At 43.4% G+C, this 21,457-nt stretch overlaps 1 protein-coding gene across 1 annotated transcript in view; it reads left to right on the plus strand.

Moving 5' to 3' along the window:
• The window catches only part of LOC129169658 (ephrin type-A receptor 5), an 87,182-nt gene that overhangs the window by 18,957 nt on the left and 46,768 nt on the right, over positions 1–21,457 (plus strand). The window contains exons 3-4 of the mRNA XM_054756241.1: positions 2,958–3,672; positions 19,839–19,994. Coding sequence (XP_054612216.1) covers positions 2,958–3,672; positions 19,839–19,994 — 871 coding nt within the window. The remainder of the gene's footprint in view (positions 1–2,957; positions 3,673–19,838; positions 19,995–21,457) is intronic.

Raw genomic sequence — 21,457 nt, forward strand, 5'->3', positions numbered from 1 at the left:
GTCAGCATATAATGGGCGGTAATAATAAGCTGGAGACGGCTTCCCAGTGCCAGGGGGGCATTCAGCACAGCCGGGGGGGGGGGGGTCTGCTGACTGATGTGACAAATGCAGACACACACGCACGCGCGCACACGTGCACATAATCGTCAGCAAAACAAACACAAGCGCTAATGAGGCGCTGGAGGGACGCCCACGGGGATGCTTGAGTGTATGCATGCAAGTGATAAGGACAGGAAGTGGAGCAGGATGGAGAGGTGAGAGAGAGGTTGAAAGGATGAACCTCCGGTTATCGAACCTTCTCATTAGTTTCCCACCACTTCAAAAAGTAGAACGAATAACGTGACTTATTCTCAGCTGACAGAATATGTGGATTAGCCTGTGTCACTGTTTTGGTTACGTGCCGCTTTTATAGGCCAGTGAAGGTGGTTCATTATTATTCATTTTAATTGCTATTATTTATTAGTAATTCTTCATTTCTAAATAACAATTTTAATATAATAAATGTTAAGTATTGTTTATGAATAATTATTGATTAGTTCATAATTATTCAATAAATTATACAATCAGTTTCAAGATGCTGCTGACCCTTAAAAAAGTAAAATAAAAAATAAATCATCATAAACCTTTCTTAGCTGTGGAGGCAATCAATAATAATAATAATTATTATTATTATTATCATTATTATTAATTATTAATAATAATAATAATAATAATTATTATTATTATTATTAGCGCTTTCTTTGGCAGGCTCCAATCACGAGCTCTAAGGGAACTCGTGGAAATCGCTGGAGGTCATTAGTCATGTTAAAAGTCTGGCACATGGTGGCTAACGCTAAAATCATCATGCAGCAACTTAACACTCAACAGGTAGGTAAGAAATGAACAGCTTTCCTTGGAAGCAATGCATGATGGGAAGTCATTAAAATAGTTGTTTTTAATTCTAAACTCGTATTGGTACTTGTTTTGTGTAGTTCTTACTTACCTTTGTAGTGTTAAGTTGCCGTGTGATGATTTTAGCGTTCTTTCTGAGATGACACAGTGAGTCAGACTGTTATATTGAGTAATGACATCCTGCAATTTCCGATGGGTTGATAAGTTCGTCGTGAGTTCCCTTGTAGCTCGTGATTGGCTCCTGTCAAATAAAGGGCAAGCTGGTCCTCACGGACTCATGCGAGCCACGATATGCCACTTTCTGATGTGGACATGTGTGTATGTCCAAATAATTTTTTCTCTCAAAATTGTGTGGGTGCGGCTTAAACACCGGTGCGTCTTATACGCTGAATAAAACACTTATAAACTGAGCTCTAATACCAACTGATTCAGTAAAATCGGTCCATGTTCGCTGGCCACCGAGTGCCACGCTCTAGTGCCCAGCGCTAATTCACCAATTTAAGCCTTAATTAAAGATTTAATGGCAGGTTGTATCTCTAATTGTAGCTTGTTCCTTGTGGTGTTGTTAGCTTCAAATAATATGTGATGACTTACAGTACTTAGGAGTCAGAGCAACTCCGACGACCTTTCACGCCGGTAATCGAAGAATATTGTGGCTCCGCAGGGTGGTCACAGTCATGTCGGTGTGTGTGTGAGAGTGTGTGTGTATGTGTTAAGCTGCGGGAAGCTCTGCGGTGGCTGCAGGATCTGTGAGATCTAACCAGTAAGAGGCTTAATGTCTGCACAGGAACTGACTGCGCTCCAGTCTGGGACGCACTCAAACACAAACATGCACATATGTTTGGGAACCGTGAGGGCCCACAGTGCACACAGTGCAGCTGCAGAATGTCATCAATGTCGTCAAACTGAAATGAATCTCCATTCCCATTGTCTTCTCAGGTAGACGTGCACACGCGTGTGCGTCAACACAAAAACAAGAATGTAGGTCTCCAGTGTGTGAATCGCTGGAAAAGTGGATGATTACCGCCCGAACAAAAGATGGGGAGGCAGTTGGAAGAAGACAGATGCAGAGAGACATGAAGGGGAGGGAGACAAAGACAAAGGCACAAGGTTGTGTACAGCAGCCACAGGAAGGATGATTAATAAGGGCTATTAAGCTATAACACCAGATCATAGTCTGGTCCCTCTGGCCATATTACAGTGACATGATGAAGTGCTTGTATTAGCCATGGGAGCGTGCTAGTGATGCAGATAATAGCCACATCCCGGGAGACTTGCAGAAGGAATTAATGCTGCTGTCTCATCATTTACATACAAACTGTATGAATGGAAGGCGAGGCTATTTAACTTTTGCGGTATTGCTGCACAATGCACACAGATGAGCTCAACTGCAAGTGCTGACAAGAACTCCACCCCCGTTCATGATAAATACATATACTCAGTAACTCCCTCTACTGTGTTGCAGCAGAAAGAAGCGAGGTGGAAGAGATGAGGATTATTTTGCTATCCATACTGAGCTTCCCGCAGTTCTTTATATACTTTCCTCTTGCCCGTTAAGCCCGGCGTTGGGCTTCATACCTCATTTTGATGAGATTTTCATGGTTCTTACACTCTTCACCTGCATATAATATGAATGATGAATCCTAGCAGACTACTGTGTGGAGTGTCTAGTGATAAGCTGTGAGGAAAATCTATTGAAAAGTGCTGTACAGGTACCACGTTGACGTTTTTTGCTGGGCAAACGCGGGCTTTTTAGATGAATTTCAAATCAGCGGGGTTCCTCGGGGTTGTGTCTCCACCGCCGGAGCTTTTTATGTTTATTTTCACTTCCATGGCTTTCCTTTTCCTTGGCACACTGCCGCTTGGGAGACATAGCGAATATTGATAATTACCGATGTTCTTCTTCCTCAGTGAGGCGGAATATAAAACTTGTATAAACTCGTTTACAGCTTGATGGAAACATTTTGGAAACAATTTTGATCAATAATCACAAAGTGTGTCCACACTACAGCATCTGGCCCATTTTTGACCTGTCCTCTTTGTTTATCTGCTTTTGTCTGCTCCAGTGGGAGGAAATCGGGGAAGTGGATGAAGACTATGCCCCCATCCACACTTACCAAGTGTGTCGGGTCATGGAGCAGAACCAGAACAACTGGCTTCACACCAACTGGATATTGACGGAGGGAGCCCAGCGAGTCTACATAGAGCTGAAGTTCACCCTGAGAGACTGCAACAGCCTCCCTGGGGGCGTCGGGACCTGTAAGGAGACCTTTAACATGTACTACTATGAGACAGACGGGGATGAAATGGAAGATGGAGAGATGAGGGACGGAGAGGGGATCACGGTGGAGGAAGACAGGGCGATGAAGGAGAGCCGCTACATCAAAATCGACACCATCGCAGCTGACGAGAGCTTCACAGAGCTCGACCTCGGGGATCGGGTTATGAAGCTCAACACGGAAGTCCGTGATTTAGGCCCTTTGACTCGGAAGGGCTTCTACTTGGCCTTTCAGGATTTGGGAGCCTGCATCGCTCTCGTGTCGGTGCGGGTTTTCTACAAACGCTGTCCGTTCCTTGTGAAAAGCCTGGCCGAGTTCTCCGACACTATCCCGGGATCAGAGGCCTCGCAGCTGGTGGAGGTGGTGGGTCGCTGTGTCAACAACTCGCTGCCTTTGTATGAGCCTCCCAGGATGCATTGCAGCACCGAGGGAGAATGGCTGGTGCCCATCGGGAAGTGTGTGTGCCAGCAGGGATTTGAGGAAAGCGGTGGATCCTGTCAAGGTGAGTGTTTTTTTTTTTTTGATTCGTGACTGCATTGTCTGCTTTTTGTACTTCGAATGTCTTTATTCATCTATAAGTGTACTTTTTTTTTTACTGAGTGCATGTGTTTTTCCTCGGCTTAGTGGTGGTTTTCCCCTGAGCCCTGCAGCACTTTGCTGCTCTCATACGTTCGCCTTTCTGCTAAGCCTGGAGCCCAAACATTCCCACCTCCGACGTCAACTGACATTCCCATGTGCACCCTGTCCTCTCTTGTTTTCTCTAATGCTCTTTTTAACAACTACGACTCTTCCTCATTTTAGCTCTGCAGATTTCCTTTGTACAGTATTACTACCTTGTTATGGACATCGTGAGCAGAATGTAGTCGTTTTGAAACCCCAAAACAAAAACCAAAACCCTAGTTGGTCTTAAATCTGAATGCAGTCCACATGTGTTTCAATATTTGAATGCATTTCTAAGGTGTTAAGTATATTAGTTTTATTCTTTCACTCATTCATTCATTTTCTACACAGTGGTTCATCGGTTTTTGTTATTCAATTCCTTCAAAAGGTAACACAATGTAAGAAAACCTAAGCAATTTTTGCCCATAAAATCCCGTTAATCTGCTCCTGACACCCAAAAATATTACCAAAAATACATTTTATAGAGAATAATTATAGTTTTAGTTTTTCAGCATGCAGAGCCCACCAGATCACAACAATAGCGTGCGCTAGCGTGTTCAGCAAGGAGTTGCAGTGATGTTGGGCCGTGTGGCAGTGTTTTTCATTTAAGTCCGAAAACAGCATTGCAGCTGGTTGCAAAACTTGTCATGCACAACTTTCCTGTGGTGGCACAGAACCGGGGAAGTTTAATACGACCAACTTCATCGCACATTTGGAGCAGCGCCACAAAAAACTGCATGAGAATTTGCGCACGACCATGGCTTCCTCAGTCATCCACCACTGTTTGAAACATTTGCGACGCATGAGAAACTCCCACGGGACGACAAAAAGTCATTGACTATTCCAGAAAATCACATGGACTTGCTATATTATGTCTAGCCGCCATTAGATTGTCAATAAACCTGTTCACCAGATGCATAAAGAAGTAGGATCACGTGATCATTGCACGCTACAAAACAAGTAACAAAAATATTTATGACTTGTATGTACTGTATAACAAATATTGTTATACGGTGGAACTTTGGTTAGTGTACGCCCCGGTTAACGTATTTTTCACTGTACGCAAAAGTGTTGGCTCATTTCTCGTACATTTCCCATTTCTAATCGTACAATGTGACACTCGTCTCGTCGTGTTATTAATTCAAAATTTGGTCACATTTTTTGGTGGAAACGGGAATGTTTGAAAACTCAGGTTGTATTATTTTGTACTGTACTGGACTGTTATTTTTCAAGAAGTACTGGAGACTAACTGTGGCAAGCTGTACTGTACCGCTTTGGTGGTAAAATACCTACCCTAAATTCTGTACTGTTTAGCGCACCTGTATATAAGCCGCACCCACCAAATTTCAAGAGAAAAAGATGTTTGTACATATATAGGCCGCACTTGTCTCTAAGCCGCAGGTATTCACATTGAAACATGGGATATTTACACAGAAAGACAAAAAACTTGATGAGTGCGACGTGATACACTTGTTTTCCATCGGCGTTCATCAGCTGTCACGGTCCAAGTAGTCCAAGCAGAAGCTGCAGTAATTCCACACTTGATCAAACTTACTTAATATTTGTCAGATCAAAACACAAAAGCTGCACAAAACTTCAAAACGTGACATTAGCGTTCACTTCACTACTCCCTGGAGCTGCACGGTAAGCATCATGGGAGCTGTAGTTCTTTTAGCCATAAATTCGCCACAGGGTTCAAAGCCTGTGGAAAAAAGGAGTGGCTTTATAGTCCGGGATTTACGGTACATATGGATTTGTGATCCAAAATAAGGTGGAATTAATTGGTCAGTCCCTAAATAAAGTTTCCTTACTGAACCCCTTTTTGATTTGTAGTAATTTCCCATCCACCGTCATCCTTTCAACCCTCACTTTAGTAGTTCGTCATTTGAGTTGCTCAAGGACAAACAATATGAGCTGTGGCGCTCCGCTAGCCAAGTGACCTTCTGATTACTAGACAGCCAATCTACCCCCTGTGCCCTGCCGGCCCACTTTGTTGTTTCATTGTCCCCAAGCTATGAGGGGGAATGGGGTTGGCTGTGCACAAGGCGGCTTTATCAAGGACCATTTAGCATGTCTAGTTTTCCATCGTACAAGGCCTCCAGAAAGTCACAGTAAATCTCTCCCACTTTCCTAGCTTGCCCACATCCAAAGTTTGCATGGATGGATTCATCAGTGCAACCCGAATGTGGACTGTAACTACTTTCCTTTCAAACGTACGCGTTATTACCACATTTTGTCTCAAGCCTGAAGGAAAAAATCTCATTGTGGTGTATCGCAAGTAAAATACAAAGTGGCCATACGGTCTGCTCGTCTTTAAAAATTCATTCACGGCCTATGTGAGGCAACACTCGTTTGAGCGAGTCGTCGTGTTCTCTCCGCCCGCTAAGACGACAAAGTTGTGTCACATGCTAATTATCACCGGTTGTTCAACATTAATTTCTGGATAAAAGACGTCTCACTGCTCACCAGTGAACACGGCTCACATCGCCAGTGAAGCTAAACAAACAAACGTGACTCCTCTAGCAATTAATGAAGCTGCAGTATTTTGTTTTTACACCACAGAATGCAAATGAGGCTGTCACCCCGCCAGCCTTTGAAAGGATCTAATGAGAGACACATGGAGTGAGAAAAGGCAATACTTTCTGGAATTTCCACTTCATATCTGTTTCAGATATTGAGATATTACTTGAGAAGTGGAAACATTGAGGCGTTTTTTTTCGGTCCCATAATCCCTCGTTTATCGCAACCGTGATAAGTGAATTTGCGCTACTGAATGAGCGCTACTGAAGGGGTTGTCTTTTGTTCTAATATGCGGGTGACGCTATGTAATTGGAACATTGTTGGTGTTAGTGGAGAGCTTTATAGTCGAAATGGGTGTGGGAATGATGTGCATTGTTCGCTGCCTCATTTTAGCTGTTTTTCTCAGGAAAAGGAACAATGTGTGTTTATGGATCGTCAGGATTGTGGATGATGGGCAAAATAAAAAAAAAAAAAGAAAAAAAAGTGCAGTTTCCCTCCATCTGCGAGGATTCACATGTGAAATCGACTTTGTTGTTTTCAGGATCTTTGTGTCATCCAGCATTCGCTACGTTACATTAGCTTTTATTGCTGCTCTGCTCTGTGAAAATAATAAAATTGCACATTATTGCCCGTTCAGGCTATTCAGCCTTGTTTTTTAAGCACGCACGCCTCGCTGAGTGGGAATTGTTGCAGGTCAAAGTGCAACACAATGTGAGAAAATGCACACCGCCTCGCCGAGCATGATTTAACGCCGACTTTGTAAATGTGGGACAGAACTGCTCGTGGGCAGCTCATCCTCACCTCTTTTGTCTTCCTCTCGTTTTATTACCGCACCTCATTGGCGCGCCGCTATTTTTCTGTCTCGTTTTTTATCTTTACTTGACTCCCTCCAATCTTCCCCACGCTTGCATGTCTTTTCTTTTCCATTCCGCTTTCTCTCAGTTTATCTCCATGTCGCTGTCAGTCATTTATTGTGTCCCAGTCCCCTCCTCTCCATCCCCCTCCCGCCTTTTCTTTAATAAAACCTCCTGCGTTGGCACTCCAGCGGCTTAAACACGAGGACCCCTCCTCTCGTTGAGTCTCCACATTATGTTTCTATTTGGGAAAAACAATCAGTTCAATTATACTTGTCGGTGTAAGTGGGTTCCACAGGGAACATGGTGATGCTGGCAACGCGGACCTTTTGTCACCACACAGTATGATGCGCATTTGACTGGGAATACATAATAGCATAAAGTTGAAACATTTAAAGAAAAAATTGTAATATGAGAAAGAAACAAAACAAAGAATAAAGTTAAGAAAATTAGGTGGGGAAAAGTGATAATATTACAATAATAAAGTCATAATATTACCAGGAAAAAAATGTACAAGAAGAAAGGGAAAAAAGTATAATATCAGTAGAAATAGTTCATACTAATAATAGTTTGTCACCAGTAAAAGGCTGTTTTTTTTCTTTAAATATAAAAAAATATCTCTGCATTTCTACATGGGTTGGTTTAAAAGCATGTAAGGTCCCCCATCCTTCTGTTTTTTCAGTACACGGCCCTCCGTTGAGAAGGTTTGGAAGCCCCTGCGCTAAATCAACAATAAAACAGCTCTTGAAGCGCTCTCTTGACTTTAATCATGGAGGACGAGGACATCATAAAAGTGTCAGATACATCTCATTTGTTACGTGTATAAAAGTATCGAAGGCTAAGAACGATTAATACTAGGAGCTCGCCAGTCAACAGACGTCATTGCATCACCATCGTCAGTATAATCACTGTTCTGCAAAAAGCATGTATCTCCAAGTTTTTCCCCCCACTTTCATCCAGACATAAATAAAAAAAAATATATTTGTTTTTGTTTTTGGAATACGTGCATTTTTATGGCCAGCAATCATCCACTCAGCTCCCAACTCGTGGCTCAGCGTCACATCATCTCTCACTGGCGTAGCACTCAGATACTCTTGACTCTCAGCGACTGTGTTGGTGTCCAAATCCAAACTTAGGTGCATCTTTTTAGCCGCCACCGCATGGCTGCTTAAAAAGGCCACATAACCATGAAGATGGGTTGTCCCAAAAAGGCTATATTTCTCTTTTCAAGCAAAAGAAGGCAAAAGGAAAGCAAAAGGAAGGCTAGGAGGTAAAGACATTTGCATATTAAGCATGTTTAGATGTTACATAGTTGTTGGAGGTGGCAGCTAAGGATACTGTGTGTGCTTTTGGGAGATGTATGGATGTTGGCACAACTTTAGCCGCGATAATTGGCGAGAGCCTGCAGCTCTGTCAGCACAGCGAGCCTGCTGAGCGAGACAAGAACGGGTGGGGGTGGGGGAGTTACACTGCGTATACAATAATGAATGACCGCGTACAATGGAAGATGGATGGATGGGTGGACAGACCAAATGAATGAGAGAAATGACGGAAGAGAAGTGGAAGATTTCTCACCGCACGGTGTGGGGACTAATTACTTAGATTGATAGCGGCACTGCAATGAGGCAAAAAGGAGGTACAGTATAGTCCCCGGAGTCAGCTGTGTTACGCTTGACGTCAGTTTTTCGGCCGCACAGACGCCCAGGCTCATACGCTGGAAAGTTTGGTCGTACTTCATCTGAAAATACGCCGACTCAGCCACCTGCAACAAGTGCTTGGAGATGATATTGTGCAAGTAGCACCTTATAAGTAACTTTAGACATTTTGCTCAGTTAATACACGACTCTTGCATGTAGGATTAAGGAGCTAACACCATTGCAACCTCAGTCTAACATCGCCACTATTTGTTCAGTTATCCATTTCTTTGCAAATTGTGCAAACTGTATGCATTTAAGTAAAAAAAAAAATGCTTTTTTTTTTTGCACAATTTTAATTATGACAATTTGTTGGTATGCTATGCTATGCAGGCCATGTAGTCAGGTTCAAATCTCCGTTGGGCATTTCTGTGTGGCGTTTGCATGTTCTCCCCGTGCGTGCGTGCGTTTTCTCCGAGTACTCCGGTTTCCTCCCACATTCCAAAAACATGTTAGGCTAACTGGCGACTCTAAATTGTCCATAGGTATGAATGTGAGTGTGAATGGTTGTTTGTCTATATGTGCGGGCGACCAGTCCAGGGTGGGATAGGCTCCAGCATACCTGCAACCCTAGCAAGGATAAGTGGCATGGAAGATGGATGTTACGTTACGTTACGTTACATTACGTTACGTAACATTACGTTACGTTATGTTACGTTACATTACGTTACGTAACATTACGTTACGTTACGTTACGTTACGTTACGTTACGTTACGTTACGTTACGTTACGTTACGTTACGTTACGTTACGTTACGTTACGTTACGCTACAGTATGCGATGTGACTAAAACAAATTGGAACAGAATAGTAATTAAGATGACATATTATTGTTATGCTATGTTATGTGCGTTGCCTTGTTACGTTTGTGTCTACAAAACTTCGAACAGAATCGTCACATGACGTTATCATGCTACGTTGCGTTGGGAATTTTGTATGTCACAAACATATTTATGGTGGCCTAGTGGTTAGCATGTTGGTCACAGAGTCATGAGATTGGGAAGGTCTGGGTTCGAATCTTCGCTTGGGCATCTCCGTGCGAGGTTTGCATGTTCTCCTCGTGCGTGCGTGGGTTTTCTCCGGGTACTCCGGCTTCCTTCCACATTCCAACAACATGCATGTTAGGCTAAATGGAGACTCTAAATGGTCCATCGGTATGAATGTGAGAGTGAATGTTTGTCTGTCTATTTGTGCCCTGCCATTGGCTGGTCGCCAGTTCAAGGTGTACCCTGCCTCCCGCCCAAAGTCAGCTGGGATAGGCTCCAGCATACCCCCGTAACGCTAGTAAGGACAAGCGGCATAGAAAATGGATGGATGGGATTGGATAATACGTAAAGCATCCCCAATCTTCAGTCTAATAGACAAAGAGACGGATGCGTGTTTCTGGGGCGACGGCCACAGAGGACGTATAACTGAGGACACAAGTGGGCAGATGGATAAAGAGAGAGATGAGGTGGGGGTGCGTGGGTAGAGCTTGGAGATAGTTTGCCTTCCCGAACTCGAGCAATGAATTTTGGATGTAAAGTGAGAGTAACATCAGGAGTAAATTGAATTTTGGGGAGAAATGTGGTTTTATTTATTGTCTGCCCCTTTTACTGCGTTACCAGGAGAATATGTCGCCCTGTCTTTGCCACCTTGATGGAAGTGTCTTGTCTCATGATCATGAATGACATCCAGACAGCCCGCAAGTACAGAAACTTTGCAAATAAATAGAATTGACATTCGGGGTTGACTAATTTGGAGCGCTGCACGACGTACGTGCTAACACGGTTTAAAAGTTTGAAATCACACCGGATTGAGACAACGTCTTTTATATAACGGCTGAACAGAGCGAGGTTGTTAAATAAATTACGCCACGCACAAAAGAAGGTTGAAATGGTTGATAATTGGCTGAGAGAACCGTTTGACTTCAGGGCTTTGGGGATAATACAAGGTAATCTTATATTATCCTCTATAATAAAGCTTGTATTTCCTCATTAGTGGAGGAAAAGTCATTTGCAGTGAACGCAGATGAGCAGAAGGAAATACTGGACGACACATGGCCTTAAAAGGAGAGGTGTGCGTACGGAATAAGAAATGTTATGCTGGAATAACGGAAAGGCTGATTTGAATGTGGGAACAACGGGATGAGAGCTGAATGCCATGTTGGGAAGAAAGGTGGAATCCTGAGATTTTGACAGCTCTGTGGTGTTGAGTTTCGGGCTGACAAAAGATAAAAAAAAGCTCCAAGGTATAAGATGGCCGGTGAAATTGAGCGAGAAGAAGCTGGGGGAGGGAGCGCGTAAGCAAGCGGGGAAGATGAAACGGGATGACAGTGGGTTAGGAATAGAAATGAAAAGCAGGAAGACAGTTGGTATCATTAATTAAAAGACATTCCTGGAATGCTAAAACTGCCGCTGAGAATTTTCCGTCTATTTATGTCGTCAAAGTGTGTCACGGGGTAGGACCGGATGTCCCTTTGCGGTACTCTGCTCAGGAGGCGGGGCTCCCTTGATGTTTTTCTGTGTTTTCCGTCTTGTCAAACGTCACTGCAGCGCATGTCAAACTCTGTCTTGTCACGGTGACGCTGCTGCCGTCAGGAACCGTCCCTCTGCCACTGTCACTGCGGGAAGCCTTCCGCCGTCTCCCTCTTGGGAATCCTGGCATGGCCGGTGAGGAATGGTGTGGCGTTTGTGTGACGAGGGTATTACAGTCTCTTGAATCACACACAGATCCATACATAAGCATCTGCTGCATCGCGTAGTGCACGATGATAAGCCATATGTGCTTTGGTCACACCAGAGTTGCATTATTCATCCGTTCATTACCTCAGAATGCAAAGGAGAGAGAGACCGTGTGTCTGTTGCTTTGTTATTCGGCAGGATTACACAAAACAGACTTAAGCAATCCTCCAAAAACTTAGCAGTGTGTTGTGGTGGATGAAGAACTTATTGATTTTTGCTGTGAGTCCCAATGACAATACAGAGAGGAGTTGAGTTGTCTTTTTTCACTCGCGTAATCCCTCACCACTTCGTGCTTTGAATTTAACACTGTTCAAAAATATGTTGATGAATAAAAGCTCTTTCGTGGTTGAATACGGCCTACTGGTCCAAAAGTATGCCTGTTTTAGAGCAAATCTTACATCCTGTTTGCCTAATTGAATCATTTTCTCTTTATATGTTTGGGTGGGTGCTTGATCTGTTTTAGAACGCAGACAAACGATGAACAACTCGGTTTCTGTCTCTGTTCTTCCTCCTAACAAGCATAGTTTGCACTGCGCCGATGCGGTGTTCAAGCGCACTGCATATTTCTGAGTGTTTTGTGTGCTTTCTGTTTGTTCGTATGGCTGCATAATACATAATAAGACACCTTTGGGCGCTTTCGTAAAGAAGGTGAGAAACACTCTTGAATTCAAGAAAGAAGCGTCTGTTACGGTGGGATTGTAACATAAAGGTTCCTAGATAACACAGGTTGCAGATGGAACGGTTTAAGGGAGACACATTACAGAAAGTGGGCCGCACCGTGGCCTAGTGGTGAGCATGTTGGCCACACAGTCAGTAGATTAAATCTACTTAAATCTAAATTGTCCATAGGTGTGAATGTGTGTTGTTTGTCGATATGTGCCCTGCGATTGGTTGGCGACCAGGCCAGGGTGTACCCCGCCTCTCGCTCAACGTTAGCTGGGATAGGCTCCAGCATACCTCGCGACCCTAATGAGCACAAGCGGCATAGAACATGGATGGATGGACATGAGAGAAAGTGATCCGCGCCAGAAAAAGATAATCGGTTAGTGAATGAATGTGAAAACGTTGAATCCACAGAATCTGAAAGAATTAGCTGGACATGTTTCTTCTCATTTGCACTTGGGATAATCTGTGTCTTCAATACCCAACCATCCATTTTTATTCTTATTGCTCTATTTTCATTCTTTTCCCTCTCATCCTAAAATTGATATTTTGTGTCAGTCATGAAAGGGCTTGGATCCCACACAGTGCTGCTTGCGGCATCAGCTTCCCTTTCACTAATGTCCCCATTGAGTAAAACCCTCAGGAACGAGCTGGAACAAAAATGGACGTTCCATCATGCAGCACTAACATAAGCGTGCGGTGAATGATCGCAGCCAAATCTGCAAGTGGCGGCAGGAAGCCTTTTCCATCATCTCCTCAAATATGAATTGACTCAATTTGCTGCAGAAAGAGCTGCCATTCGTCATTTTAGAGGCTGCTCAATCGGAAAGTCTTCCCCCTCCTCCTCTCCTCCTGTCTTCCGCCCCTCCCCAGCTCCATCACGACATCATCTAAACATGTAATGCTGTCATGACAACTAAAGTGCTTCCTGAGTGCTTGTTGGGTAAACCAACTTCCCCGGTAGTGCTTCCTCTCTTTTTCCCTCCCCTCTGCTGGCATTCACACACACACACACACACACACACACACACACGCACACACACACGCACGTTTTAATGCACTAATCATTGAGTCCCAACCGGGCCCGGCACAAAAGCCACAATTTGGCCAAATGCTAATGCAAATATGACAACACATTTAAAGGAATGACAATCCGTGTGTCCACAAAGTGCACATGTCCAACTGCGTCGCGCACGCAGTAATACACACATGCTCACACGCATTCCGTCAGTTGGTGAAATATTGATAAAATGCCTCATTCAGCAGAGCGAGCTTCTCTCCATGAAAGCCTGTTGTCTCCAGTGGCCCAGCAAGTGGCGGCTCGTCGGAGTCTTTTTGTGTCTGCCGTTTCTCGGATGCATTTAGGTCAGCCTCCCAAATTAAACCCTTTACACAACTATTCTCATTTTACAGCACAAACACACTGTTGATACATTCCCCCTGCACCGCCTCTACTTGTATGGCGAAGAAAGGACATGAATTTGTCGCTTACACCTTGTGAAGATGGAGTACGTCAAACTGGATGAAGCAGTTTCAGTAGAAATTGCGTGGGAATGCCAAAGCCGAACTGAAATGTATGAATGTCCCAGAATTGTGTTGAAATCAACCGTCTGGTTGGGAGACGACCGCTCTACGGTTTGAGCCGTGCCGCCATTCACAGAATAAGAAGAGTGCAATGTTAGAGAGGTAGTTGGGCTTCTTTGACATGAAGTTATATGACATCCCCGTCAGCGGCGTACAGCATCAACAGTGACTTACCCCCCCAATCGGTCCCGTGAACCCGGTTCTGGTCGGGGATGCGTGACAAGGAACGTAGTTCCGCTGAGTTGCCGGGGCCGTTGAAGTAAAGAGTTTGGCTTCTCGAAACAATATGCGTTCAAAAAAGTAATACATTTGCATCACGGAAACGCCTATTGAATTTTGTATGTGTGAAAGCATCTTGTTAAAATCAATACAATGCAATCTCGGTTAGCGTACGCCCCAGTTAGCGTCTTTACGGAAATTTTGCCTCGGTACGTGTACGTATTCACTACATAATTACAGTATGGCATCGGCGTGTTATTTATACACCGCCAACTGTTTGTAGCGTATCTTCATTCCAAAACATTAGCATGTGAGCACCCTCTCAAAAAGGGGGGACAAAATGATGGAGTTCAATCTTCTGTTGCGCTCCAATAAATCCAGTAAATTGGTTTAAGTTCAAACGCTATCTTGACTTTTTTGCGTGCTTGTGGACTGATTGTTGGATGGCAGAGGCGGCCATTGTTCAGCCCGACAGGAAAGCGCCCATTGACTCTATTGTATAATACCGCATTATCATCTGTCACTGTTTGTGTTCACACACTGTTATACACAAATACGAGCATGCTACGGCACATAGACACGGAATGTATACAAATAGTGATGGAACAATAATACACAGAGCAATGGAATCCCCAACACACACACGCACACACACACACACAAACATACAAATATGTTCACGTTTTCTCTGTTTGTGTTTCTTCATCCAGTAGCTCGCTGTGGGACAAATACAGGAAGAGGATATTTACGGTGTTTCCTCATCTGGTTTATTGGTTCACAATCATATCTGCTAACAACACAAGCATTGTATTGGGGCTCCTCCAACACAGTATTATGGCCAAGTTGACTTTTGCGTCAATCCTGCAACTTCATTCAACATGTGGTACACCCACAGAATTGAAGACATCCAAAGCAAGAAGTGTATAAAAATGGAGGTTTGAGCACACCTGATGATGCTGTTCTACACCATGACTAATAATGATGAATAAACAAACCACACACACACCCAGATAGTAAAGATGATTAATTCCCTGCCTGGAATCTGTCTACAGTAATCCCTCTATCACGGTTTTTCAAAAATATACTTATTAATAAATCATGCTGTCAAAAATCTGCATATTTAAGCAAAGTTTACACATTTTTTTGCCCAAGTTGAGCATTTCCCCAGCATACAAATGGATACATGAACTAAAATACAAATATAGGGCATTCAGAAGACTCATTCAAGGGCATTGTGATGATATGTAGTATTCTACACTGGTCACTAGGTGTCAGTAATATTCGGTGAGACACACATGCACCAGACTTGTTTGAATTATCTCACGACCGGCACAATATAATCCCAAACACGGGCTACTGTTGCGGCCGTAACACACGCCCGGTTACAACTCAACTCTGAACCCACAACGTTACTTCCTGTCCACCCCCATCGGCTCCCCTAGCACCGAAACACAGCAGCACAGACCAGCACAGGTCTTATTTACGTCTTAAATGACGTATTTTCTCTTATTAGGTGTACTATATTGGGCAAAGGTAAGGTGCAAAGGTGACTATAGGGGTGTTATTTCATGTTTAGAGGGCTCTAATAACGTTAAAAAATGTATTTAGAAGGTCGTAAACGCATTTTCTATGTTCTAACGACAAAAATATTCTATTTATAAATAAGTTATCCTACTTTGTGGAAATTCGCTTGTTTGGACACGATACACGATACATCTCACGATACGATACAACACACAATATTTAGCCCCCGATATTTGGCCGACAGTAGGATTCTATACACGTAGATACACGCTGGTGCAGCTAATGAAGTGACTGATGATTTTGTTTTTTTGTTTCTTTATTTTTTAATACCACCCTTGACTTTTTTCCACTCTTTCCAGTCCCATCCGAAGACAGCTTGTCTTATAAACCAACATATTTAAAGTGGCGTCCTCAAGTAAAGAGGATGCTCGTTAAGGGCTATCATAGGACACCACCGGATCCTTAATTGCCTGGGATTCCAGTGTGTGTGATGCATATTAATTGGGCATTAAGTACACACACACACACACACGCACACACACACACGCACACACACACACACACACACACACAAATGGTGCATTAGCGTGTATTGCATATTAATTACCTATTAGCCTTTGTTCTGTGCATTAAGAGCTGCGTGCCATCAAAAAGACAGCTTGGCCAAGGGCAGCACACGCACACACACACACACACACACGCACACGCACACACACACGTGCACATACACATACACACACACGCACACGCACGCACTGGATGCATTGACAATGAGGAATGAGGCATTTCAGTCCAGCCATGACCATAAATAATCTCACCACAGAAAGCGTGTTTGTCCAGGTATAAAACTCTTTAAGACTGTAAGCAATTAGGTACCAATGATTGAAAGTCCTGGTGTCCTTGAACGTGCCATTCGCTGTCAAGGTATAATTAAATTAAATAAAAGCAATACTGACTTTTTAAGACAAACTAAACAGTTTCAATCTGTTCAACAAATATGTAAAATGATGCCGCATGTCATCCTTATAAGTTCATTTCCCCACATCAATTCCACGTGCATGTGCGTGATACATTCAACGCACGCAGAAATGAGCAACACTTAATGATAATGGATGCCTTAACATCAGTAACGTTGGTTCTTATTAGCCAACTGTAATTGACTCTCATCAATGCAGAGATTTTTATTTATCGCCGCCATTATTCTCCAGTCACTTGCAACTTGCCTGGGAGTACATTTGCAGTGTATTACTTTAATTTAATTTAATCAAAAGGACGTTAAGCACGTTCGGAGAGAGCCATATCTCTCCATTGAGTTGCTTTTTTTTTTTTTTTCATCATTGTAAACTTGCACCGGCATGCGGTCCTTTCACTTTTACTTTGCGGTAAAACGACTCTGACAATAAGAAGTCATGTTCAATGTTCTCAGGAGGATTTAAGAAGATTCTGGCCCAAAAATTGGTTGTAAACAGACATTACGGGATTAAGCATGTCAAATTAATTAGATTATGAAAGTAATTTAGTGAACATACACCAAATAACTGCTATGTAATAGATAGATAGATAGATAGATAGATAGATAGATAGATAGATAGATAGATAGATAGATAGAAATTCAAATGCAAAATAATACTCAGGAAGTCCAGTCAGGAAGTCCAGTCTGTGGACACTTGTGTGTGTGTTTATAACTCCCCCTCTGTTGTGTTGAAACGCCGCATGGCGTTGGGGAGGAATGATCTGCTCAGTCCTTCAGTGGAGCAGGACAGTGATAGTAATCTGCCACTGGAACTGTTCTTCTGTCGGGAGATGAGGCTGGTTGTCCATGATGGAAAGGAGCCTCCTCAGTGTTCTCTGCTCTGCCACAGATGTCAGGCTGTGCAGCTCAGTGCCAATTCGAGCATTTTCAGGGCAGGATGTTGCGTTTATGTACAGTAATGCCTTATTTATTGTGGTTAATTGTTTCCAGACCCGACCGTGATAAACTAATTTCTCCAAAGTAGGATTCTTTATTTATAAATCAAATATTTTTGTAGTTAGAGCTACATAGCTAAATGTGGTTTCTACATACGATCTTTAATATTAGAACCCTCTCGAATTATGACAACACCCCTACAGTCACCTTTACACTCATATTACCCAATGTAGTACATATAATCAGAGAAAATAAGGCTTGTGTGTTTCAATAAATGTCTTCCAGACGTGTGGACAGGAAGTGACGTCGGGATTCAGAGTTGAGTTTTAGCTGGAGTACGACCACAAGAGTACCCCTTTTTATTATGATTATGATGATTTGTGAGATAATTCAAACCTGCAATAAATGTTGTTGGTTTGCGTTACTAGTGACACCTAGTGGCCAGTGTAGACTACGCTTCATCAGCGTCCTTCAATTATACCAGGGGTGTCAAACTCGTGCCACGGAGGGCCGAGATGCTGCAGGTTTTCTTTCCAGCCAGTCACTCAAGCAGGTGATTTTAATGATCAGCACCTTCAGTTTGAGATAAGGAGCTCATCAATTAAATCACCTGCTGAAGAAACTGGTTGGAGACAAAACCTGCAGCGTCTCGGCCCTCCAGGGCACGAGTTTGACACATGTGACTTAAACCAGTGGTTCACTAACTTTTTACAGCTGCCTACCACTTCCGACATTTGATGTGAAGCCTTGTACCCCCTACTCCTAATAATTAACTTAATTAACTTGTAATATTGAACATAATTATTTGGTTCATTCAATAATTTTATAGTACTTTCGGATCAAAAATATGTAGTGTAATTTCTGGTGTATAAGCCGCTTCTTTTTTCTTAAACCTTGAACCCCACGGCTTGTACGGCGATGCGGCTAATTTATGCATGCAATGCACAGCAATATTTCCACATTAGTGGAGATATCTTCTACTTTGCATACATCAGCGTCATCACGTCTGCTTGGTTCACTTCAGTCCAGCTTGGGAGATTCCTCCAAAGCCAAATCTTAAGCTCCCCTTTTATAAGTAGACGTCTTATATGCTAAATTTGTGCATGTGTTTGTCAGACGGCAAGGTCAGAGAGAGAATTTTTCAGGCCTAACGTTCCATGACAACTAGCCAAGGTTCCATCAAGGTGACTCACCACCCTCCGCTGCCTCAAACGCACACAAATCTTCCGCATCTCCTTTGTCCCCCGTTCCCCCCTTTTTTTGCTCTCTCTCTCCTCCGCCTTATTTCCTTGTGTGCAATTTATCTTGCGGCTTATCTGAGCTTAATGTAGTTATTAATCACAGTTGTGGTCTGAATGGTCTCCAGAAGATCTCCAACAGGAACCACAGCAGCTATCAAACACATCGCCTTAAGAGAACAAGGCTCCGCTCCCCTGTGGAAGCTCCATTATCACGCGTGTCTATTTGTATCTGTCTGCGAGCAACAGCAGCACAAGGAAGCGGATGCTGCAATGATAAGCCAGAGACTGGATAGCTAAGGGGACAGAAGTTGTGTGTGTTTAACACTCTGTGTGTGCCAGCGCTCCCTTATACCTGAATGCGTGTGTTGGTGTTTGGCGGGAGATTACATCTGTTTCTTGGGTTCTGTTGCGCAATGTGTCGTCCATGTGAGATGTGTTGTGTGATGTAAGTGCAAATTCTTAATCAGTTGTCGGTGGCAAATCAGTGAGCTGGAGACTGACAGGCTGTGGAGCAGCAGCCACTTTGAGTCGTCCATCAGTGTCTATACATAATGCATAAAAGTTGTGCGAATGCTCACGTTGTGACGGCTCACAGCACCGAGAGCAGTCAATAAAGCGTGCGGGAAAAGAGAAGACAGTTGATTTGAATGTTAAAGTATGATTGAACGTCAGCATCTGAAGGGCCGTCTGTGTCCTGCGCTTAAAAAACAGAAGGAAAGCCCTGGAAATTGTACTTAAGATGAAGCATGGGGAGATCACAGCAATCCCCAGAGGGATGCTGACATAAAATTAGAACAAAAGCATGCTAACAAATGTTTTATTTGGCTTTTATTGCTGCAACGGGTATTTCTGATAACATCAAACCTCCCTGGGAGAGTGTGATTGCCACTGTGACCTTCTTTTTTTGTCAAAGCAACTAACTTCCACTATCCTCCTTTCTCCTCTCCCACTTCATTTAACCTCCCTGCCCCCACAACTCCCTTTTCTGTCTGTACATCTGCTCCTATCATCTCCCTTCTCTCTTTACCCCTCTTCAAACGCCCAACGGCATCCGCTCCCGCTCGCTCTGTGTCTTTCAGCTTGCAAAATGGGGTTTTACCGCTCGCTGCTGGAGTCTTTGGCCTGCAGTAAATGTCCACCCCACAGCGTGGCCCGGCACCCAGGAGCTACGTCATGCAGCTGTGAAGAAGGATACTACAAGATTGACTCAGATCCTCCCAATATGGCCTGCACACGTAAGAATAAATTGCACATTTGGGATTTTACTTACAGAAGAACTTCTAAAATTGAACTAGTGCAATCAGGTGGGCTGTGCAATACGTTTTGAAATATAAATGATATTTTGCATGGGAAAACTTTGACTGCACAGGCAGAACAGAGACGTGCGCACTATCCTAATTTGTTTTACAGTTCTACGTTGTCACATGTTGTCTCTTTGTCATTGCTGTATTTGGAATAGGCATTAAAAAAGGCAAAAAAGGAAAACAAGATACTCAATGAGCTGAGGCATATCTGGCAAGAGTTACAGGACGCATGAGGGTGACTCTGTACGACTGTGTTTTCCTGAAAATGGGGTCAAATTCTCGTGTGAGGAGTTTCAAAGATATTCTGGACAACCTCTCTTATCTCTGGTTGCCAAAGCGCTCCTCGGTGGCAGGGCCCTGCGGTAGGAAAAGACCCGCCCTGGACGCTGTGGGGCCCTCTTGGTGGCCACGACTCTGCTGGATTGGCAGATCGGGGTGGTGATTCGCCTTTTTAATAAAGGGGGACTATTATGGGATTACACTTCTGGGGAGGACGGTCTACAGCAGGGGTCACCAAGGTTTTTCCTTGTGAGAGCTACTTTTACAAAATGAAAATGGCCAATAGCTACTCATTTTTGTAACATTTATTTTCAGAGCTTATTTTAAACCCAAACAAAGCGAATATGCTTGTTTTGTTTTTTGTTTTAAAATGCTGGTGTCCACAACTCACGTTTTGTATTTCAGAATGCATTTCTTTCTACTGTTCTTTCATTATTAACTGAAAACCTGAATGAAAAGCAGGCTTGCGGGCACCTCATGTGGTCGTGGGGGGCTACCTGGTGCCCGCGGGCACCACGTTGGTGACCCCTGGTCTACAGGATAGTTGAACCTATCATTCAGGAGAAGCGGTGTGATTGTCGTCCTGGTCGTAGAGCTGCAGACCAACTCTATACTCTCTGCAGGGTCGTTGCGGGTGCATGGAAGTTTGCTCAACCAGTTTATGTGTCTTGTGGACTTGGAGAAGACATTTGACCGTTTTCTTGAGGAATCCTGTGAGGGATAATTGGGAAGAAGATGTGTTGGTGGATTTGAATTGCTCAACACCCGAACCGTTCAACTTCAGTTGATCCAAAATAAATCCTGCATCAAAAATCCACCAACGTCTTTACAAGTATTACAGCACTTGATATGACGCAGTGCAGTTTGATACCACAGTAAAGTACAAGCCCAACAACCAAACAGCAGTGGTGATACTGAGCATTAGAATCTTAATACAGCAGCATTTTTTGTTTTGTTTGTTGAAGATTCCATTAGACTGTCCAAGTGTACCCACTACAAGTTTCACAAACTCTACAATCCTGATCAAAATGTTAAAACCAGTTGAAAAACTGCAGGAATTTATATTTTGCACTGTTGGATCTCAGCAGGTTCTCAGCAAAGCTTCGAAATGCAAA

Source organism: Dunckerocampus dactyliophorus, chromosome 17, assembly GCF_027744805.1.
Source record: "Dunckerocampus dactyliophorus isolate RoL2022-P2 chromosome 17, RoL_Ddac_1.1, whole genome shotgun sequence".
In the NCBI taxonomy this organism is placed as follows: Eukaryota; Metazoa; Chordata; class Actinopteri; order Syngnathiformes; family Syngnathidae; genus Dunckerocampus; species Dunckerocampus dactyliophorus.